Genomic DNA, 23444 nt, shown 5'->3' on the forward strand with positions numbered 1-23444 from the left:
ATCTCGTCGAGAGAAATCAAAATTTTCCATACGATCATGGTCAAGCACTGTGCGGTTCCAAGAAAATATTTAAGCTCTGAATTTTAAAATTGTAACTTGGCTCTATTTTTTCACTACTGCAAATTGTTAAGTCAACATACTAAACTAAGCAGTGGAAATAATTTTCAAATGTTTTCTAAGACAAAATAACTTAAACAAGGAGAGAGGAGAGAAGCCCTGTTTACTCCGTTTTCATAAAAATCTAGTTTGTACATAATGAAATACATTCGTCCTTTCTATTTATGGAAACAATTGATTATGTTTGTTCGTTCGTTCAATATCATTTCTAAAAGTAGAAACCTTTGTTTGCAAAACTGTAGATTCTTTCCGGCTCGAAGTGCGCCGTGGTTCGCATGTGCACGCAGTGGCATTGAATGACTCCCTGCGAAATGAAAACGCTCGCTCTACTTGCCTGATAAAAAAGGCTGCCCCGCTACAAATAGCCTCGGAGGTTCCATTCAAAATGATCGTACCTGCACACTTGATAACTCACGACCAACTTTCCAATGGGAGCGGCTGGCGTTTGCCCATTTCATCTAGTGCTCCGGTCGAGTGTGCGCCAATTTGATATCGAGCCTAATGCGGAACCATGCGATTGGGCTCCAAACTGGAGTGAAGGTTCAAATGATTAATCAACCGGCGAGGCACTGTTCACCGACGTGCTTAAAAAATGGTTTATTTTTTTCGGGTAGTGCGGTGGAAAAAAGAAAATTCCCTTTCTCTTCTTTCACGTGAGGGTTTTTTCGTTACACTTAAGTTGCGTTCGTTGTCAGAGTGTTTTATTTTTCTCTTCGGCACCAGAATAATAAAAATCGGGTGGCGGGTGCTGAAACAATGGGCCTACGGGCTGTATGGCAGGCGAATATATTCGCGTCGACAGACAGGAACACGACCACCGCGCGCGTAGCGACTGAGTGACGTGCAAAATTCGATAAAAAGGCCTCGCTGCCGACGAATTGAAACACACACAAAAACGCAGCCGGGCACGTGTCGATTGGCCGACTTGATTTAAGCTCGCTGCGTGCCAACCACGCGCGTTTATCGCAAATCGGCGAACTGCTCTCAGCAGGACATCAATCCAGGGCCAATTGGAATGTGTGTACCCTTTTTTGTTCATCGCGCCAGATAGCAATTTGGATTGTTCTCGCTTTTTCCATTGATAGCGCTTTCAGCGAATTTCTCGGAAAATTGACAAAGTAATCTCGTTTTTCGTGTGAAGCCAATTCAATATCTTTCTGGGATCCAACAATAAATGTCATTGAATGTTTGTATGGGTTGGGAAAAGAGCACTTTTCCTTTACTTCTATTAAAGCGAAACAATTTTTACCACCAACTCACAGACGCAAGAAGCAAGAACTGCTCTATAAAATCATGAAGCTATGAACGGAGTATAAAATTTAAATTTTTTTAATTGAAATATAATTTCCATAATTTCCACCATAATAAAGAAAGCTGGGTATTTAAAACAGACTTTCGGCAAAAATAAGTCAATATTGAGACATTTATTGTGAGCTCCATAAACACGTTTTTTACTCGTCTTTCTGCGCAGTTTACTTTCAAACCTCATTTCAAGGAGTTGCAGATCGTTGAAGTGATTTTAGTTTTATTGTAGAGAAAATTTAAGAAAAAACTCAAATAATTATGCTGACAAATATATTTAGCTTATTTTTTATGAGGATTAAACAGACTTTTAATCAAAGCTATCTCCCACAAGCATTGTTCAGTTTTGAGACTCTCCTGCACAGCATATCAGGATTAAAAATATAACATGTTTAAAAATACATCTTGTAATTTCTAAATAACTATTTGAGAAATTCATAATTTTGGAGAATACTGCATGAATTGTAGAAAAATAAATAATATAAACACAAGATGTAAAAGCAGGCTTTTGGACGTAAGGGAATGAGCTGACCAAATAATAAGTAGAGAAGACAATTTATTTACCAATATAACTGTAACGAACATTACAAAATCTTATTATACTGTATAATCACTCAATTCATTTGAAATAAATAACATTCACACTTAATCCGGAAATTTGGGTTAATTGATCTGACCGATTTTGTTAAGACGGTTTCTATAGGCTAATCTCCACGTCTAGAAGAACCAACTAGATCGGCTGAACGACCAACTAAATTTTGTTTTTGCCCAGATTTACTTCCCAGTGAGAAACTTTTACAGCAGTTAGTAAATTGACGAGTAACGGCTGCTGAGATGCGGGAAAACTTGTGAAGCAGAGGTTGCAACTCCGACGGTGAAACTATCGGAATAGTCTCAATCACCTTTAACTGTAACAAGTCTGTGCTGGAAAACAAGAAAATCGCTGCTGAGAAGAGTTGGGAAGAGAATAAATGGGCATCAATTGCGGCGCTCTTTCGCACCTGCCGCCATTAGTAGCGGCGGCTTTGAGCGCGGTTCGCCACCTTTGCTAATGCTGCAAAACAAAGAACAGCTCGCTGGCTTTGTCTGTTCGTTCCGACTCCAATCCGCAGCAATAATGACTTAGCATCGGCAAAGCAGAATGCTTTGTGCCTGCCAGCTGCAATAATTAGGCAACAGAAGAGCCTGCCGCACTTTCATCGCCTTTTCTCTTACCATCCTTCTACACAGCTGGCTTAATTGATTTTTAACTGCAGAAACTGCAGGAAATTACTGGAAATAATAACAATTGAAACAAACAAAACAAGACAAGTTTTAAAGCGGATTGGTACAGAACAACAATTAATAATATTTGGCATTATTAGCTTTGGCTGGTGGTCCATTGTAAGGATGGTAGCATCTTTAAGTACATGGAAACCATATTATGTACATACATAATTTTTGTGGAATCTAGCAACAATTCACCCCTACAATTTTCATACAAAATTTTATATTTCTCTCAAAACGCGGCTTGTCCATATTTTATTTTCCCTTGATTTTGATTCCTCTTGTAACGATCTCTCCAACGATGAGGTAATTTTCTCTACATTCTAAATAAATCAAGATTTTCAATAAGAAGATAATTTTAACGAAATTGTTTCAATTTAAGCTTGTTCCAATTTAAAGAGAATTAAAGTTCAAAATACAATTTTTTTTAATTATGATATCCAGAGTTCTTTGCAAAATTCAACTTAAGATTTAAGAGAAAACTTAAATTTCACACGAAAATAAACTTGGTCTGACCTAAATAAATGTAAACTCAATAATTTTAAATTCCACTTCAACTTTTTATTGATCAGTCATCGAGTTTACACCAAATGCACCAGCTCGTTGACTCGCATTGTGGCGGAGTGTCAAAGCAGTGGGAGATATTTGAGCAGTTCGGAGATCTAATACTCGCTACTTAATGTTAGAGATGGCAAGAGGTGGTTAGTTTATAGTGACTCGAAATGCTCAAAGAGCTCAACGGACTGGGAGGCGCACTGGCGCCGACTCGCCACTTGCTGTTTTACGCACCTTTTCAGCGGCTTTATGGACAAATGTCTGGCGTTTCAATCAAAGACCTCTCGGTGCTAGGAGGCGAAAAGATGGCCACATTGGGCCCAAACTCCTCTCCGGCCACTCGGCAGCGGTGTTATTGGGACCCGGTGAGTAGAGGTTAAAAAAAACTGTTTCATCATCTCAAAATCAGACAACCGTGAAAGTCCGCAATGTAATGTAAATTCGATCCTCTCACTTCTATATCTTACGTGAATCTCATCAGCATTCGATTTTCTTCTGTTGGAGAAATAAAAGCAGAGTGTCACGTTTCCCTTGCTATTCAATCACAAATTTGATGCCACGCAGAAGCAGATCAGTAAAAGCCGGGATCTAGTCAGGCGCGTATGAAGTGGCAAGAGAAGAGCCGAAAGCCGAATCTGCGCGCGTGTGTTATTTCTCTTTAATGGCCGCCATCATTTGCAGACTCGAGTTTTACGACACCTCTCATTGGCGTTAATAAAAACAGCAGCAACCGTATCGTCCAGCAGATGCAGCCCCACGCATTGCCAACAGGAAAGGAAACTACGGCCCTGCTCTTTTGGAAGGGAGAGCCTGGACAAATCAATGCAGAAATAGACAGAATCTGTTTTCTTTTATTTCTCTTGTATAAAAATCAGGTTTATTTCTTGCCAGTAACAAGGATGGCCAATAAAAAAGACAGCCTATTTTTCAATATCTTGAAATAACCGTCATTTAAGCTTAAGTTTTTTTTAAAATATATTAAAATAAAATTAACTAGTAGGATTGTTAATTATGAAAATCAAAATTCTTCCTACAATAATAATCTAGAGAACAGTTTAAATTAAAAATTAGGAACCAAAAGCTATACAGTAGGAAAAATTACCATAAAACTAAATTCCAAATATTTGACAATTATTAAATCATTTAAGGTGTCATAAGTTTAAATTACTACAAAGTCTCATGAAAATTGGAAATAAATGTAATTCACGGCGAAAATATTTCCAAGGAATTAAAATTAAAATTGTATATTCTAAATTTAATTGGATTTAGTTTTTTTAATAATCAAAAAGGTAAAATGAATTTGAACACTGACCTTCAAATATTTTTTTTTGTTAAATTTTTATTCATTATTTGAATTTAAAACCAGTAAGGAGCTATTCAAAATGATATTCAGAACTTTTAAAGTACGTTGTGCTTTTTACTATTGAACAGTCTTAAATTTATCCGTTTTAAATCCACAGTATCCATGAACGATGTGGATTTTTTCTCCAGAAAAGTTAAGCTTGAGTTATGGCTGCATTGAGAATCCTCTGACTTTTGTCAGTCCAGTTTCGCACACCCCCGCTGAGAGCAGCGGCCCGCCCTTCCGGCAGCCGGGCACGCTCTGTCGGCGCTGTTGGCTCCGTATCAAAGCAAATTACTGCAAATTAATCAGGCGACGGCATTTGTGACACCCGATCAGCGGCGGCGGAAGTCGCCGAGAGGTGTCCGCTTGGAAAATTTCCAAATGCAATTTTTCACTATCTGCCGCGACGAGTTTGGTATTTTTGTTTTGCGCTGCTGGAAACGATCGTGGCGTGCGCTGACGCGCTGTTTACAACGCGGCAAGCCATTTGTTTCTCACAGATTGCGCTCGCGGCATGTTTTATTTGGTCTAGCTTGCGGACCAACTTCTGCTGGCGTGTCATTTTATTTTCCTTACAACTTTTTCTATGAATAATAAAATCTGTCCGCTTCGCAATACATTTCCAGCAGTATAATCGTGACAGAGGATCTAAAATGCTGTGATTTTTTCTCATGGCCGATGATTTTCAAAGCAACGTTTGACAAAACGGGTGGAAAATTGACAGAGGCATCATTTTTTTAATGTTATTTACGCATCAAAATAGATATTAAATCTACAAATTTACAAAAGTTAATAATCAAAAGATTATTTAAAACCTTAGGAAAGCACAACCCTATACAATTTATATTTAGCATCCTGAGAAGCCCAAAATCTGAAATACGTTTTTAAAATTCCAAATGAAAAACGGACTGACAATTGTGCGAACCCTATTTTAAAGCGCAGCAAAAGTAAAATTGCTCTCTTTAAGTTTAAAAAGCTTAATTCAACACCGGTATACGCACAAAAGCATGTACGAACACCATACATCTATCATGAAAAGGCAAACGGTCTCATTTGCATACGTTTTGACTAGCAGTTTGGAAAAAAGAGCCACTTCCGTTAAACGTGAAAAGGCGAATCAAAGGACTAATCAGCAAGATCTACCCGAGAGCGAACTCAAAAAGCCGCTCAAAGTGAAACGCATCGATGTAACCAAAGGAAATTTTATTACTATATGACTGGCAAGCCCCTTGAGTTGAGCTGCCTATGCAACCGGCACGTCGTGCATACCAAGCGGGTTGCATAGCCACTGCATGTCTGCGGCAAAGACCACTACAACCACAACTGCATAGTGCTTTGCGCGGGTACAAATTTTCAACCCAAACCCGCACCGAACCCGCTTATTTCGTACCGCACCCAAACCGCACCCATATCTTTTTCAAAATTTGAACCCGCACCCGCACCAACCCGCACTACGCACACCCGCACCCGCAATCCGCCATATTGGATTTGCAAAATCTGGACCCGCACCCGCGGGTTTGGTGCGGGTTTTGCGGGTTCAACCCTCAAACCCGCGACCCGCGCAAAACAGTTGAGAAAACCCCGACTTTCCAATTTTTGCGGGTTTTGCGGGCGTTTAAATGTCAAAATCTGGGAATTTTGAGTACTTTTTAACTTTGCTCAGGGTGGTCCTAGAACAAAAATTAAAAACTCGTAAACTCGTCTCAACGAGGCAAACAACTTTTATACTGATCTCAAGGTGGTAGGTCAAAGCCCAAGGTCACAAAAATTAATTTTTGGAATTAATACTTAAATTTGAAAATAAATATATTAAAATTTTTTATTTTTTAAAACCGTTTTGTAGAACATAAATTAAGCTAAAAACGTTGAAATTTGGAATGGCGTTTTTCCTCATTTTTTTAAATTAAAAATGAAAAATTCGAAAACCCTTGTTTGTCGAGGTAGGTAAAAACGGTGATTGACCAAAAAATGTCGACTTCAAATCATCCGAATTTCAAAAACCACATACCGTTAGACTCCTCTCGACATCCCTAAGTGCACTAAAGGGGTATAATTCGATTTTATATTTTGTTTTATAATTGCGACAAGATTTTTAGTGCAGAATTCGAGATTTGGTGCTCGTCAAGCATTTTATTGCACCCGTCTCGATAAAAAAACTTTGTGCACCCGACCCGTATCTGGGATTGTGGTGGTCCTATTTACAAAAAAAATACGTACCATAAACAATTTCAATATATTCATTTTCAAATTTGAGTTTAAAATCTAAAAAATAATTTTTGTGACCTTGACCTTTGACCTACCACTTTGAGGTCAAGATAAAAGTTGTTTGTCTTGTTAAGACGAGTTTACGGGGTTTTAATTTTTGTTCTAGGACTACCCTGAGCAAAGTTATGAAGTACTCAAAATTCACAGATTTTGATCTTTGAACGCACGCCAAACCCTCAAAAATTGGAAAGTCGGGGTTTTCTCAACTGATTTTTAGTTCAATTAGGGCAAATTTAAAGTAAAAAAATTCATCAAAATCCATCGACCCCTGGACAACAATTTGATGAGTTCAGAGATTTGGCTCAATTCACCAGTTGCATAAACCCTAAGTGTTTGAAGCCACCAACAGATGGCGCCACCGTAGACTTTCGATTTTAAGGCACTTCCGCTGCGATTTCAGACTCAATCTAGCTACCGTGCATTCTACAATTAATTTGCTAATTTTTGACGGGCTGAAAACCAAAATCGGTTCAGCCAATCGCCGTAGAATCGTGAAAAACTATTTTTTGAAATAAAAAAATATTTTCCAACGTTTCTACGGCGAATGGCTGAATCGATTTTGGTTTTCAGCACGTCGAAAAAAAGCAAATAATTTAAAAAAGCAAAATAGCTAGATTGAGTCTGAAATCGCATCGGAAATGCCTTAAAACCGCTTAAAACAAAATTTTTAAAAAAAAGTCTGTGGTTGCGCCATCTGTTGGTGGCTTCAATAACTAAAGGTTTATGCAACTGGTCAATTACATAAAAGTTGCGGGTTTGCCGAGTCAACCCGCACCCGCACCAAACCGCACAACACCAACCCGCACCCGCAATCCGCCATATTGGATTTGCAAAATCTGGACCCGCACCCGCGGGTTTGGTGCGGGTTTGCGGGTTCAACCCTCAAACCCGCGACCCGCGCAAAGCACTAAACTGCACTGCTCTTTATCTCTAATCGACGCGTACACTTTTAATGTAACATGCACCAACGGGTCCGACGACGCGTAACGTGCTTTCGCGCTCCCACTCTCATCATCCCTGGGCAGCTGACTTTTAATTTTCTCGATTATTACAATAAATTCAAAGGTATGGTATCAAACAATTCTCTTAAGACTTGTCAGCCCCTGAACAACGGAAAGAAATATGGCTTAAAGAATGACCTCCAAATCAGGATTGAATTCCAAAGAGAATTATAATTATTTTTAATATCTGAAAATGGAAAAACTGGAAAAATCTTTTGGTATTTTGAAAATCCTGTCCGGTCCTGTTCCGGTAAAAATATTTCCGGTTCCGTGTGAAACACCGGAAAAGGACCGGATTCCGGTTTCCAGTTTCGGTCCTGTCTTGGGATACGCGATATTGTACACCATAGGGGTGTCTAATAAAACTCATATTTAAATCTAAAATGAATATTATCTTTGTGAATATTAGCAAGTAATGAAACCATTTTAATTTCTCAATGCCATGAGGTTTATATTAGAAATAGCAAACGGCCGGCCAACATGCATGCGTCCCTACTGGCCACTAATATTTCATTCGTTAAAATTTCGTGTAAAACTTTTGTTTAAAATTGGATGGATGAAATGTACTCTAGGCAGCAATTGTACCCGCTTTTCTACCCATATATCGTGCAAAAATTGGACCAATTGAAGCCAGAAAACATGCAAGTGAAGTGTTTACCTTCATAAAATTTTTAGAAACAATATTTTGACAGTTTTGCAGAATCTTAACCAAGATTTCTCAATTAAGCTATTGGCCAGCAGATTGATTTACGTTTCGTACACACGGTTCTTTCAATTTCATGTTTCAGAGGTTTTCTGCTTTTGTAAAATCTTGTGGTGTATCATAAATTGCATCGTAGCAATAACCATCCTATGCTGCACTTAGACTGTGCATTTTTTCGAGTAGTTTTCTCTGAATCATGCGATCTTTTTGCTTTCGCAGAGTTATATAAAAGTTTGCGTTTAACTTTTTCAATGTTAGGGGTAGGTTAAAAAAAGACAACAATATTTATCTGTGAAGCCCATTGCTATATTGGGCTAAGGTTCAAGCATTTTTGCTTTATTCAGATTCTAATTTCCTCAATTTTGCTTTCTTCCTCTCTTCACTTTCAGTTTATCACCGTTGCGTCTCCCCTTTGCACCTTTCTGGAGCTTGCCATTCTTTCCCTTAGGCAACTGGATGATGAAGTTCGGGTCGCAATTTTGCAGTTTTGTCTTCCTCTCTTCGCAAGACGGCAGTTGAGGCCCTGGGTTTGGCTGGCCTGATGGAGTAGTAGTTACCTGCTCGCCTGTTGGCGCATTCTATCCGAAAATAATGGTTAACGTGAAAATATTTCATACATCTAGATTCTAATACTAGGACAAACTGCCTCTGGATGCAAGTGATGAAACGCATGGGTTTGTCACTGCACTTCTGAGTGTTGTTTGCGCTCGAGTTGGCGTAAATAGGTGGTTGATTCGTTACACCTATAGATCGAGAAAATTTATTATTAAACGTGTTATTTATACAAAGCATATATGATGATTTAATAGCGAAATAATAAAACAAGGTGTCCTTACTGTCCATGCAAGCGGTGATGGCGTCCTCTGCAATTTTAGCCCATTCAGGTGAGTTGGCTGTCTGCTGGGCATAGCTCGCTTTGATGGCATCTATATTGATGTTTCCGTTCGTGTCGAGCTGTAAATGCGATATTTAGCGTGCCACCTAGAATTCATTTCGCTCAGGCTTACGTGATTGGTAATATTGAGAGCGCACTCAGCAACGCACTATTTATTTGTTAGAAAATGGTTAAGCTTACTCGCAACTATCCCTGAAAATGAGTTTTACCAATGGATCGCATCCTTTACCGCGATCTTTACCTAATTACAATAAAGAAATAAATACTGCGAATTTATATTTGTCATCATTTTTCAGTTATAAATTAATACGCCATCCTAAGATAGGCTTTTTAAACATGTTGCATTTCCCAACCAGCTTATTTAGTTTCAAGTTTTGTTCGTCTAACGAAAGGTGACCCTACCTTCCTCGCTGCTTCCAGGACCACCTTTGCTACCAGCATCTCTGGCTTTGCGACGTCTGTCCTTTTTAGGCCCATGTTTTCCATGACCTCCACACTTGCCGAACACCTCTTTCGAGAAAACGACCGGGACGTTAACGCAGTCCTTTGCATTCTACAAAGTTGAGGTAGGGACATTTCATGATTTGTCTGCAAGTAACTGCAGGGATTCTCACGATCAGGAACATGGGGTTGCAGGCACGGGGTTCAGCATCGAAAGCTTTCATCATGGCTTCCATCTTTTGTTTGCCTTCAGGTCCTCCTTCAGGTGGGCCTCCTCCTCTCTTTCCATCTCCGGGATCTTTTCTCTTGGGCTCCGCCTATACCGGTTAAATTAATTTAATCGGTTATTTTTGTAAGAAAATCTCTCAATGGTAGTGTAATATTGTTTTAATGATGTACTGCGAGAACAGCTATTTTATATCTTTCCACTATGAATTATTTCGAATGAATTAATGGTATAGAGGATAACTATAAAAATATCAATAAATCATTTAGAGCATTTTATTCAAACTCTTTGACCTAAAAGTATCCCCCACTGCCTCTTATAGTATAGAAGTTATTTGGCCGCACCTTACCATTACTGATTTTGAAACATTAGTGCGAGTCAAAACACGATATTTAAAGAATGTGCTATTGGGATCTCTAAATACAATAGTTCGCGATATGTACAGTATATGAACTAGTGGCCAAAGACTCAAATTCAAAATTTATCAAGTTTAAAAGTGAATTTTGATATTCCTGAGACTGATACTCATATGAAGTATTGTAACACAAAGATTTAATTTTTTTAATTTTAAGTTCGTTCTACACTCTGATGTACAAATTGAATGTGAAATTTGAGTATGGCCAGTCTGGCAAACAATAATTCTTGAAATGAAGAGATAGTAAAAAATCTTAAGTTTGGATGAAAATCATGTCCTCAATAGTAAGTAAAAAAATATTTAATGGAAGCACTGCAAGTTAATTTGCAATTTTAAACTAATCATCTAATTTGATAGGCTCTATTTCAACAATTGGTAAAGAGTTGAAATATATAAAATACTACTCTTTCGTCATAGCTAGGCTACTCCCAGCAACTCAAATTTTCCATTTTGGGTTGTCAATCATATTTTCTTATTTGAAAAAACTCCTTAAAAAAAAACAATACGTTTGTTGCAAAACTCTGATTTTTAAAGAGATGGCACACGAAATGACTCACCTGAACGGCGACCGCCACAATCAGACAGAAAATCACTGCAAACTTCAGCATGATGGTCTCGTTTGAGTGAAGTTGTGCCTCAGTCGGCGCCTTTTATATTCTTGCCATCCAGTGACGCAGGGCCACCTGACCGGAGTTTTCCAAGGATTCTTCATATCCTGTTTTAAATATGCGGAAATTTCTAGATTCAGGGAGACCCGAAGGTTCGTTTACCGGAAACGGGGACATCACGTGCATAGCTGCTGCAACGCTGGCACTTTTCTCGTTCGAAGTGAAATGAATGATGATATCGTCGTGACACTACTCGGCCTGAACTTCCCAAACGCGCGCCTGCAGACCCAAGGCGCGGCTCGCGGCTGCTACCCAAGAACAACCGATTTATGTATAAAATTGGTTTTTCTTTAATTTGCCTTAAACGTCAAGCGAGCTATGCTTTACTTAAAGTAGCTCTGGCGTCTTCCACGCCCCAAACTGTATTTTTCCAATCACTGACTGGCACGTTGCACCACATATGTGGTATCCCATCCACCTCCAGAGCCTTTGAGGCGGCTTTCGCCGGCTCGGACCATCAGACGGTTTCCGGACCTCTCTGCCGAGCATCATCACTGCTGCGCCACTGCCTACAGTTGCTCCTCTTTTGCCTTGCCTGTCACGGTAAAAATTAACCTTTTATTTTCACGGTCTTGTGTACGGTTTACATTGCTCTGGCTCGTTTTGCAGGCCTAAATTCGCGTACAAAAAGTAGATCTTTCATTCGCAAAAGCAATCAGACAGGTAAAATCGCACAAAGTGTTTGAAATGTCAAATTATCGCAAAATTGCTTTTCACAGCGAGTTAATCGTACTCAATTCGCAATATTCTGTTTGCAATGTTCATTTCGTACGTCAGATCTCTCATAACGAAAATTCGCGACTCTAACTGTAGAACCGCTCGCGCAGCCTTAAGAAATTTCGCAAGAGGTGCTTTTTTATCCTAGCGAGCACGCAGACACGATACGAAGAATTGTAAAGTAGCCGATGATATCCATTTCTACGGAACTGAAGCAACAAAACAGCTCTGCTTATATTGTTAGTGAAAATGATTGGTAGAGCGCCAGAGAACTGATTGTGAAAGAAGTTCTCCTCCAATTTAGAGGTCGATTGGACGTGATTTTTTGGTGTTGAAATTTTTAGGTGACAATTATATATTTGATAAAAGTACTTGTCAAAAGAAGGTGAAATTCCAAATTTGAAGCTCAGGAATTGGGGCGTTCCCAATTTTTTTGGTATCTCAAAAATCCCCGAAAAACGAATTCTGTTAATGAATTCTAAACTGTAACTCTCAACTGCGTTGAGGTATCACCTTGAAATTTTCATTGCTCAACCTAATCTTCAATCCTGAAAAACTATTCAATTTAAAAAAATTCGCAGGTTGAAGGTCTAGGTCACCTTTTGCGACTTTTTTTTCGAAAATTCCAAATTAAAGGATGATAGCCCTTTTGATTTTTTTGGGTTTTACGGCTGAAATGTAGCCAGTCAAATTCTTCAAAAGCACACCAAGTTGATCGTGATATTGCGATCGTGGTGCGATCGTGATATTTTTGCTGAAATTCGAATCTGAAGTTAATAAACCGGCTAGAGAAGTCTTTCTGCAGCAAGTTTGTCTCTCGTTCGTTAAAAATATTTTTTCCGCATTTCTTTTGCTTAGCAACACCAAGAGAGCCTAGGTAAACCCATGTTATCTGTTCGCAGTGTTATTGGGACCCAGGTTCCAGTATTAATATGCTAGCACAGTGCGCGCCATTCCCGGTCCTCGGACAGAGAAAAAAGTATGCCACACATTCGTTGTTTCCTGTTTCACCAGACCTTAAGCAGAAGCTTCTACATATATTCGTTCATTACAATCAGAACGGCCCTTTAGTAAAAAATAAAACATAAGTAGAGTTAATTCACTTAATAGAGTTTTAACCAATTTATAATTATTTTTTGAACAGTACAATTAATAGCTTCATAGTAAAGCTGTCCTTGAATTTATTGGAAAATTCTCTCACACACGAATTATTGAACGGGAATTTTCGTTAATTTTTGTAATTTTAGAAGAGGTTGAACAAAAATTTTGCAATAATATGTCAACCGCATTGAAAGACTGTTCGGTGGAAAAGTTTTCCTCCCCATGCAAGGCGTATGTAACAGAAAAATTTCAAGTGTGATTTTGTGCGATGAGCGTCTCTTTGCTGTTTGCATTTTACTGGTCTTGGCACATGTTGTTGTTTCTTAAGTGTCACCCTCTCTCTAATGATATTGATTTAGACTTTGACTGGTACATTTTTGTTATTTTGATTGATAGTGAGAGTAAACAAACATAAAAAAATACAAAAATTTCAATCCTTGATCATCACCATCGCTTGTTCAAGCTAAGCCTGGAAAATTTTTGTTTCATTGGATTGTAATTTTCATGGTGCCGGCCTTCATTTGGCTCTTCTTTCGACAGTTGCTTTTTTTCTTCATTCGAGCCTTATTCTTCATGAATATAAGCAAGTGAGAAAGTTACTCAATGCAATGGGGTAACGAACGGCCAGTCATCATGCATGCGTCACTGCTGACCACTAATATTTCGTTCGCAATATTGTGGAGTGAAATTTCAAACATAATTTGTGTAAAATTGGATGGATGGAAGGGCCTCTGGGCACCAATGAATTTTTCTCGCTTTTCTATCTAGATATTATGCAGCAGAAATTGGACCAAGGATTCAGAAAACATGCAAAGTGAAGTGTTTCACTCCATACAAATATTTGAAGAATAATTTTAACAGTTTTGACGAGATTTCTCCTTTCAGCTTTTAGCCTGCATATTGATACACATTTTGTGCACAGGTTTCTTTAAATATCAAAGGTTTCAGAAGATTTCTGCTTTTGTCAAATCTTGTGTTGTATAATGAAGTTAATAGCCATCCTATGCTGCAATTAATAGTTAAACTGTGAATTTTTTAAAGTACAGTTTTCTCCGAATCATACGATCTTTTTGGTCTCGCAGAATTATTTGAACGTAAAATTTGCGATGTAAAGGATAGGTTGAATAAAGACTACGATGTATAACTGTGAAACCCATTGACATATTGGGCTAAGGTTCAAGCATTTTTGCTTTATTCGAATTCTAATTTCTTTGGTTGCGTTTTCCGTCCTTGACTTTCAGTTTCTTAGCACCGGCGCCTCTTCCCTTTGCACCTTTTCCACCTTGCTCCAGCTTGCCATTCTTTCCCTTAGGCAACTGGATGATGAAGTTCGGGTCGCAATTTTGCAGTTTTGTCTTCCTCTCTTCGCAGGTCGGCAGTGGTGGTCCTAGTTTTGGCTGGCTTGATGGAGTAGTAGCTACCTGCTCGCCTGGTGGAGCATTCTAACCGGTAAAAGTGGTTAACGTGAAATTATTTCACTCATGTAGATTCTAATACCAGGACAAACTGCCTCTGGATGCAAGTGATGAAACGAATGGGCTTGTCACTGCACTTCTGAGTGTTGTTTGCGCTCGAGTTGGCGTAAATAGGTGGTTGATTCGTTACATCTATAGATCGAGAAAATTTATTATTAAACTTGTTATTTATGCAAAGCATATATAAAGATTTAATGCTGAATTGCCTGATTAAAAATTTTTTCTTCTAGTAAAAAAATGTTAAATTTCTTTAACAGAATTATTTTGTAAATTCATAGCGAAATAATAAAGCAAGGTGTCCTTACTGTCCATGCAAGCGGTGATGGCGTCCTGTGCAATTTTGGCCCACTCAGTCGAGTTGGCTGTCTGTTGAGCATAGCTCGCTTTGATGGCATCGAGATTGATGATTCCGTTCGCGTCGAGCTGCAATTGCAATGTTTAGCGTTCCACCTATAAGTAATTTTGCTCAAACTTACGTGATTGGTTATGTTGAGGACGCACTGAGCAACGCACTATTCATTTGTCAGAAAATTGGTAAAAATTACTCGCAACAATCCCTGACAATGAGTTTACCAATGGACTGATTTCTTGGCCGCGATTCTTACCTAAATACAAAAAAGAAATAAATATTGCGAATTTATATTTGCCATTATTTCTCAATTATTAAATAATATGTCATAATAAGAACAACTTTTTAAGCGTGTTGGACTTCCCAAACAGTTAATTTACAAGTTTCAAGTATTGTTCGTCTAACGAAAGATGACCCTACCTTCCTCGCTGCCACCAGGACCACCTCTGCTACCTGCATCTCTGGCCCTGCGACGTCCTTCCTTTTTAGGCCCATGTTTTGGATGACCTCCACACTTGCCGAACAAGTCTTTCGAGAAGACGACCGGGACGTTGGCGCAGTCCTTTGCATTCTACAGAGTTGAGGAAGGGACATTTCATGAGTTGTCTGCAAGTAACTGCAGGGATTCTCACGATCAGGAACATAGGGTTACATGCACGGGGTTCAGCATCGAAAATTTTCATCAAGGCTTCCATCTTTGGTTTGCCTTCAGGTCCACCTTCAGATGGGCCTCCTCCTATCTTTCCATTTCTTGGATCTTTTCTCTTGGGCTCCGCCTATACCGGTTAAAATGTTTTAATTACTAAATATTCAACAAAAAGCATTAGTGTAAAAAAAGCAGCAAAGAGTTGTATAAATTGATAAAAAAACCTTTTACGCGTAATGTGTTGCACGCCTTACAGGGTTTAAAAAAATATTCATTCACATTCTAGTACTTTCTCGAGTCTTGAATTTGAATTTTAATTTAGTCCTAAGTTTTGATGTAAAATATTTAATGTGAAATTTGAATGTAGCAAACAATAATTCTTGAAATGAAACGACAGTCAAAAATATTCCTCAATTTGGATACATATTAAGCCCACAAAAGAGAGTAAAAAAATGAATTACCGCTGGCACTGAAAGTTAACTTGCAATTTTAAACTAAACATCTAAGTTGAGAGGCTATTTTAACATGGTAAAGATAATTTAAATATGCAAAATATTTATCTTTCGTCATAGCTAGGCTACTCGTAGCAATTCAAATTTTCCATTTTGGGTAGTCAATCATATTTTTATTTTATATAAAAGCACTCCGATAAAAAAATAGCACATCTGCTGCAAAATTCTGATGTCCGAAGCGACGGCCCACGAAAGGACTCACCTGAACGGCAACTGCCACAATCAGACAGAAAATCACTGCAAACTTCAGCATGATGCTCTCGTTTGAGTGAAGTTGTGCTTCGATCGGGGCATTTTATTCCTGCCATCCAGTGACGTAGGGCCGCCTGACCGGAGGTTTCCAAGGACGCTAGCATTCTTCATATCCTGTTTTGCAAATGCTGAAATTTCTAGATTCAGGGCGAACCGAAGGTTCGTTTGCCGGAAACGGGGACATCACGTGCGTAGGTCCTGCAACGCTGGCACTTTTTTCGTACGAGATGAAATTAATAATTACACCCATTTCTACGAAACTAATGCAACAAAACAGTTATGCATATTGTTAGTGAAAATGATTGGGAGAGCGCCAGCGACCTGAAATCAGTGAGTTTTCTCTTAGACAACAAAATCTGACAGTTAATTGTGAGAGTGTAACTTAAAGCCCTACGACAACAAAAAAGTCAAATTCTATAAATTATACGTTGCTCTTGACTTGTCGATACTGGCGCCTGGTCATGGCACCTCTAAAGTCACTAACAGGCCAAAGAGTATCAAAACAACCTTCTTGATTTCCTTTGCCTTTGGGATGACAAAGTAATCTTCCGAATTATTTTTTATTAAGGCTTGATGAGATTTTGACTGACGTGGCGTGTGAAAATTTGAGCTATATTATTATATAAATGCTCGTGGCGCTGCTCATAAATCTAGTGGATTACAATCAGGTCAAATGCGATCCTCTTGCAGCTTAATGAGCTCTGGTCTTTTGAAAATTGCACTAAAAAAGCTAGTTAAGATCAATCTCGCTCATTTTTAAAAAAATGTTTTTAAAAAAAATCGAAATTGGTATCAACTTGGGAGAGTGAAAAACTAATTTAATAAATATGAAGGTCTTTATTTATTAGAGAGGACATTAATCTGGATAAGTATCCAATACATGTCTTCTAACATGCTAACAAAAAGTTTGGCAAGCTGCAATTTCGCAAATAATAAGACTGGATATATAGGGGTCGTTTTTGTGTCAGATAACTGACGCTTGTTTGTGAAACAGTTTCCGTTTTAGCTCGCCTGGAAGTTCTTTGTTTTAAGGTGCTACGTGTCAATTTAGTTGAAGTCACCACGCTCACTTAAAGCGCGCGAGACCCAAGCTAAACATTGGGACCGTGTTTTGCTCCGCTAAATTAAACGCACCCTAACTCGTCTCGATTCGTTGGGGAGCGACAAGCTCGTCTGGAGAAAGCCATGTTTTAGATGACAAAACAAACCCTGTCACTCGTAAATGGTAATTTAGGGCACGGAATAGTCACCAAAGATCGTAGCTAGTAAAAAATCTCTCTCGTGGGTTCGATCTTTTAAAACGAAGCAAAATTAAGTCATGAGAAGATTTTTATAAAAAAGTAAATAATAGAGATTTTAATTTTAAACAGAGGTAAACGCAGCGCATCCAGTAGTTTTAACTTCTTTGTTCGAATTTCTGCCCAGCACATCCCATAGGCTATGAATTCGCCGGGTCCCAATAACATCGCTGAGCGGATAACATGGCTGATTTTGTTATTGTTTGAGAAAATAGCCAGTGACATTGTAATTGCTTCAATTTAGATCATGAAAACTAAATTTAAATTTTACCTTGAAAAAAGGCACTTATAAATAATTACATAAATAATATTTTCTTTAGTCTTCGCAAACTATTCTTTCGAAATCAACATTTTGAAAACAAAATCCGTTCTATTTTTAAATTTCAACTACATGAGAAACTTTAACTAGTTGATAAATGATTTATTAGATTGTCAAATTTTCTAACTACTTCTTTTCCGACTCAGAAATAAAACTTGACAGATCCAAAAATCAATATTGGTATATCTTCTCTGAAATGGACGATGGTTATTGTGACTAAGTGGCAAAAACTCGCCCCCCTTTTAGAAACTCAGGCTCATGTGCCTCACTTGAAGAATCTTTGTCCAGATAAAACCCACTCATGCTACTCCGAGATCTGTTATTGGTAAGCCATGTCAGTTTTGTAGTGACCCAAAAATCAATTTTGTAGTCTCCCAAAAATCGCAATAGTTCATTAAAATTTAATTGATAAATAATTGTTCATATTGTTTGCTTATGTAGATACTTACAAGCAAACGAATAAACGGTCAAAATTATCAGGGATCTATCTAGTTTTCCTTACTTTCATAGCATACTGTCATTTATGCTGCCACCCAGAAGACAGGGTGAGAGCGGGGAGAGAATTTTAGGTTCTGCTGGATAACACCAGCCAAATGAGCAAGACGGACGACGTGCAACGTGCTCTCGCGCTACTCCTCTCACCCCTCGGGGCAGCCGATTTGTACGATTTTCGGTTAATAAAATAATTTCAAAGGTATGTTTTAATATGTAAAATCCCTACTGTTTCTCTTAGGACTTGTGAACCCCTGAACAACGGAAGGAATTATGGCTAAAGGAAAAGGGACTCGAATTCAGTAGAGAAGTAACGCGCAATGGAAGGGTGCAGGTGCATGCAGGCCACTTGCGTATGTACTCATGGATGCCCCTGCCCAAGCGTTGCTGACAAACAAATTGTTCTCTCTCAAAATTAAGAATATATCACTCAAGACAATGTTCTGATTGTTATAGAATTAAATCTTGCTGAATAAATAGCAAGATTTCAATACTACTGCAAGGCAAAAAACTAAACTTTTATGTTCAATTTTTCTTCCTCTGCAATTTCTTTCAATTGTTTGGTCAGTAGACAACCAGTAATGAATAACTGTGGTAAAAATATGACAAATTTCATGTCATTGTACACCACGGGTGTTTAATAAATATTCCAGTCTAATCTAAACAGAATTAACTTCATTGAATAATGGCAAGTAAGAAAGCCATGGTAATTTCTGCAATGGGGGTTTCCCCGCAGAGAAAAAACGGCCGGCCATCATGCATGCCTCCCTGCTGACTTCTAATATTTCATTCGTAATATTGCGGAGTTAAATTATAAAAATACGTCAACTTTTACGTAAATTTGGATGGATAGAAGGCCCTCAGGGCACCAATGAATTTTACCCGCTTTTCTACCTAGATATCATACCGCGGAAATTGAACCGCAAGGAGCCAGAAAACAGGCAAGTGAAGTGTTCCCCTTCATACAATTTTTAAATCCTTATCTTAATAATAGTTTTGAAGAATCTTTACCAAGATTTCTAAATTAAGGTTTTAGCCTGCAGATTAATATGCGTTTCATTCACAGGATTGTTTCAATTTAATGTTTTAGAAGTTTTCTGCTTTTGTCAAATCTTGTGATGTATCATAAATTACATCGCAACAATAGCCTTCCTATGCTGCACTTAGATTGAGCATTTTTTTCGAGTACAGTTTTCTTTGAATCATACGGTTTTTTTTGCTCTCGCAGAATTATTTAAAAGTAAAATTTGCGTTTCGCTTTTTTCATTGTAAGGGGTAGGTTGAATAAAGACAACAATATTTATCTGTGAATAGCCCATTGCTTTATTAGGCTAATGTTCAAACATTTGGGATTTGTTTGGATTCTGATTTCCTCCTTTTGCCTCCTGGATTTGTCCTTTTACTGCCGCGTTTCTTCATTCTACCATTTACACCATTTCCACCTTGCTCCAGCTTGCCGTTCTTTCCCTTAGGCAACTGGATGATGAAGTTCGGGTCGCAATTTTGCAGTTTTGTCTTCCTCTCTTCGCAGGTCGGCAGTGGTGGTCCTAGTTTTGGCTGGCTTGATGGAGTAGTAGCTACCTGCTCGCCTGGTGGAGCATTCTACCCGGAAAAGTGGTTAACGTGAAGTTATTTCACACATGTAGGTTCTAATACCAGGACAAACTGCCTCTGGATGCAAGTGATGAAACGAATAGGCTTGTCACTGCACTTGTCAGTGTTGCTTGCGCTTGAGTCGGCGTAAATAGGTGGTTGATTCGTTACATCTATAGATCGAAAAAATTCAATATTATACTTGTTATTGATAAAAAGCATATGTAAAGATTTAATGCCAAATTGCCTGATTAGAAAATATTTTTGCTTCTAGTAAAAAAGTTACATTATTTCTTTAACATAATATATTTTGTAATTTCATTGCGAAATTATAAACCAAGGCGTCCTTACTGTCCATGCAAGCTGTGATGGCGTCCTCTGCAATTTTGGCCCATTCAGGCGAGTTGGCTGTCTGCTGGGCATAGCTAGCTTTGACGGCCGCAAGATTGATGTTTCCGTCAGAGTCGAGCTGCAAAGGCGATATTTAGCTTTCTATCTATATGTCATTTCGCTCAGACGTACGTGATTGGTACTGTTGAGAGCGCACTCAGCAACGCACTATTTATTTGTTAGAAAATGGTTAAGCTTACTCGCAACTATCCTTGATAATGAGTTTACCAATGGACTGTGTCCTTTTCCGCGATCTTTACCTAATTACAATAAAGAAATGAATATTGCGAATTTATATTTTGTTATTATTTCTCAGTTATAAAATAATACGCCGTACTAAGAAAGGCTTTTTAAACGTGTTGCATTTCCCAAACAGCTTATTTAGTTTCAAGTTTTGTTCGTATAACGAAAGGTGACCCTACCTTCCTCGCTGCTTCCAGGACCACCATTGGTACCAGCATCTCTGGTTTTGCGACGTCTGTCCTTTTTTCCATGACCTCCACACTTGCCGAACACCTCTTTCGAGAAAACGACCGGGACGTTGGCGCAGTCCTTTGCATTCTACAGAGTTGATGAAGGGGCATTTCAAGAGTTGTCTACAAGTAACTGCAGGAATTCTCACGATCAAGAACATAGGGTTGCAGGCACGGGGTTCAGCATCGAAAGCTTTCCTCATGGCTTCCATCTTTTGTTTGCCTTCAGGTCCCCCTTCAGGTGGGCCTCCTCCTCTGCTCTTTCCTTCTTTTTCCTTTTTCTTCGGCTCCGCCTATACCGGTTAAAATTAATTTCATTGCTTTTTTTAAGAAAATCTGTCAATGGTAGTGAAATATTTTGTTAGGATGCACTGCGAGAAAATTTTTTATCCCTCTATTATGAATTATTTCGAATGAATTTATAATATAGAGGATAAATTAAAAAAAATATAAATAAATTATTTAGGATAATCTAGTTAAACTCTTTAGCCTAAAAGTATCCCCTACTGCCTCTTATGGCATGTAAGTTATTTGGTCATACAACCATGACTGCATTTTGAAACGTTAGAGCGAATCAAAATACAGTGTATTTAAAGTGGATTGATACAGGCCAACAATTGAAAATTATTTGAATTGTTGGATGCAATAAGCAGTTGATCTATACTCAATATTTTCTGCAATTTGCAATAGTAAAAATGAGCTTGCTCGAGTAAAAATTCAAATTTTCTATTAAAATTACAGCGCTTTACCACATTTTCTAGACAGATTTTGATTCCTCTCGTCAAGATCTATTCAGCAGTGTATGACACCCTTTGTTTTGAAATAAAGTCATATTTCAAGTAGGGAGACAGTCCTTACCAGCCCGTTGGACACCTTTTTCGGTTTTTCCAGGTAAATCGCGCTGCACGATAACGTCTTGCGCGAATGTTTTTATTTTTTCATGAAGACCCCATGACAATCCCAACTCGTACCCTTTATGAAAATAGACAATTTTTTTTCTGATTTTCAAAAACCAATTTTTTCCCTGCGTAGCATGGAAAACCGAATTTCATTTTTTTGTGTCGATATTTTTGACATTCGACCGCCTTTGAAATGCGGTCCTCGGGGGGGGGGGGCGAAATGGTTGGATTTTGGCCACATTTTCGAAATTTTAACCTCAAATTTGGTCTCTGCGGGAAATTTCCCCCCGGAAACATTAATTTGCGACACGACACTTTTTGCAGATGTTGACCGTCATCCCGTCAGCAAAGAAACCGAAGAACCCTAAGTTTGAATTTCGATCCCACCCCAAACACACTTTTCGGGGCGTTCAGTTCTTTCTGAATATTGAATTTTGCCTCACCCTGTACAATTGATCGCGATATGTATATATTATGAACTAGTTGCTAAGGACTCGAATTTATATGTTACCGATTTAAAAGTGAAATTTGATCTTCCTTTGAGACTGATACTTATAAGAAATTTTGTGACACTTAAGTTAAAAATAGACTTTTGATTTGTGATGAATTCTATCAGACTGAAATAATGTTAAAAGGTAACTGGAGGGGAACAAATTTTGATGATAGTATTTACTCGATTCCATACCTTGGATATCATTGTTTGTTCTGCATCAATCAGATGTTAATATAAATATTGTGGTGAACGGATGTATAAAGAATCGCATTTTGGAATATTCAACAAAAAGAATTAAAAAGTAAGAGAAGTAGCAAAAAGAGTTGAAAAATTGATATGGACAATTTTAGGCATAGTGTCGCACGCGAAATTCCGTTTAATAAATTACATTCATATTCTAGTGCTTTCTCAAGTCTTGCATATGATTTTTGAATTTGTCATACACTCTGATGTAAAAAAATTGAATGTGAAATTTGAGATTGGCAAACAATAATTCTTGAAATGAAAAGATAGTCAAAAAAATTCTTCAGTTTGGATGAAAATCATGCCCACAAATGAAAGTCAAAATATAGTTACTGCAGGCATTGCAAGTTAGTTTGTAATATTTAACTAAACATCTGATTTGACAAGCTATTTTAATAATTGTTGAAGATAATTGAAATTTGCCAAATATTACTCTTTCGTCATAGCTAGGCTACTCCCAGCAACTCAAATTTTTCATTTTGAGTAATCAATCATATTTTCATATTTAAAAGCACTCTCCAGTAAAAAAACAACAATTTGTTGCAAAACTCTGATATTCAAAGAGACGGCACACAAACGGACTCACCTGAACGGCGACTGCCACTATCAGACAGAAAATCACTGCAAACTTCAGCATGATGCTCTCGTTTGAGTGAAGTTGTGCTTCGATCGGGGCATTTTATTCCTGCCATCCAGTGACGTAGGGCCGCCTGACCGGAGGTTTCCAAGGTTTCCATTCTTCATATCCTGTTTCGCAAACGCTGAAATTTCTAGATTCAGGGCAAACCGAAGGTTCGTTTACCGGAAACGGGGACATCACGTGCATAGCTGCTGCAACGCTGGCACTTATCTTGTTCGAAGTGAAATGAATGATGACATCCATTTCTACGAAACTAAAACAACATAACAGCTGTGCATATTTTTAGTGAAAATGATTGGGAGAGCGCCAGCGAACTGAAAGGAGTGAGTTTTTCTTTCTTGATTTTCTTTGCA

The 23444-nt window shown here is 38.2% G+C and overlaps 3 protein-coding genes across 3 annotated transcripts; all 3 read right to left on the reverse strand.

Moving 5' to 3' along the window:
- Positions 1–8838: 8838 nt before the first annotated feature.
- Positions 8839–11171, reverse strand: LOC135945753 (uncharacterized). The gene is made up of 8 exons (XM_065493612.1): positions 11089–11171; positions 10064–10207; positions 9852–10002; positions 9659–9690; positions 9562–9597; positions 9391–9508; positions 9188–9297; positions 8839–9132 (listed from the first exon to the last, which is right to left on the reverse strand). The coding sequence occupies exons 1-8, from the start codon at positions 11137–11139 to the stop codon at positions 8911–8913; spliced, it is 864 nt and encodes a 287-aa protein (XP_065349684.1). The 5' UTR covers positions 11140–11171; the 3' UTR covers positions 8839–8910.
- Positions 11172–14158: 2987 nt separating this feature from the next.
- LOC135946742 (uncharacterized) lies at positions 14159–16352 on the reverse strand. Its single transcript, XM_065495097.1, has 8 exons — positions 16202–16352; positions 15474–15617; positions 15262–15412; positions 15066–15097; positions 14969–15004; positions 14798–14915; positions 14515–14624; positions 14159–14459 (listed from the first exon to the last, which is right to left on the reverse strand). The coding sequence occupies exons 1-8, from the start codon at positions 16250–16252 to the stop codon at positions 14220–14222; spliced, it is 882 nt and encodes a 293-aa protein (XP_065351169.1). The 5' UTR covers positions 16253–16352; the 3' UTR covers positions 14159–14219.
- Positions 16353–19659: 3307 nt separating this feature from the next.
- Positions 19660–23154, reverse strand: LOC135946741 (uncharacterized). The gene is made up of 8 exons (XM_065495095.1): positions 23038–23154; positions 20966–21109; positions 20766–20904; positions 20572–20603; positions 20476–20511; positions 20305–20422; positions 20017–20126; positions 19660–19962 (listed from the first exon to the last, which is right to left on the reverse strand). Exons 1-8 carry the CDS (start codon positions 23086–23088, stop codon positions 19699–19701), a joined length of 894 nt encoding a protein of 297 aa, XP_065351167.1. The 5' UTR covers positions 23089–23154; the 3' UTR covers positions 19660–19698.
- Between the last annotated feature and the right edge of the window lie 290 nt (positions 23155–23444).

This window comes from Cloeon dipterum, chromosome X (genome assembly GCF_949628265.1).
Source record: "Cloeon dipterum chromosome X, ieCloDipt1.1, whole genome shotgun sequence".
NCBI lineage: Eukaryota > Metazoa > Arthropoda > Insecta > Ephemeroptera > Baetidae > Cloeon > Cloeon dipterum.

Excerpts from the sequence above, each read along its gene's own strand:
- LOC135945753 (XM_065493612.1), bottom strand. The coding sequence starts at position 11,139 with ATGCTGAAGTTTGCAGTGATTTTCTGTCTGATTGTGGCGGTCGCCGTT. Across the intron at positions 10,208-11,088 it reads TTGTGGCGGTCGCCGTTCAG|GCGGAGCCCAAGAGAAAAGA; the intron begins GTGAGTCATTTC and ends TAACCGGTATAG. Across the intron at positions 9,691-9,851 it reads TCCTGGAAGCAGCGAGGAAG|GTAAAGATCGCGGTAAAGGA; the intron begins GTAGGGTCACCT and ends TATTGTAATTAG.
- LOC135946742 (XM_065495097.1), bottom strand. The coding sequence starts at position 16,252 with ATGCTGAAGTTTGCAGTGATTTTCTGTCTGATTGTGGCAGTTGCCGTT. Across the intron at positions 15,618-16,201 it reads TTGTGGCAGTTGCCGTTCAG|GCGGAGCCCAAGAGAAAAGA; the intron begins GTGAGTCCTTTC and ends TAACCGGTATAG. Across the intron at positions 14,460-14,514 it reads TCCAGAGGCAGTTTGTCCTG|AATGCTCCACCAGGCGAGCA; the intron begins GTATTAGAATCT and ends TTTACCGGTTAG.
- LOC135946741 (XM_065495095.1), bottom strand. The coding sequence starts at position 23,088 with ATGCTGAAGTTTGCAGTGATTTTCTGTCTGATAGTGGCAGTCGCCGTT. Across the intron at positions 20,423-20,475 it reads CTCTCAACAGTACCAATCAC|CTCGACTCTGACGGAAACAT; the intron begins GTACGTCTGAGC and ends TCGCCTTTGCAG. Across the intron at positions 19,963-20,016 it reads TCCAGAGGCAGTTTGTCCTG|AATGCTCCACCAGGCGAGCA; the intron begins GTATTAGAACCT and ends TTTTCCGGGTAG.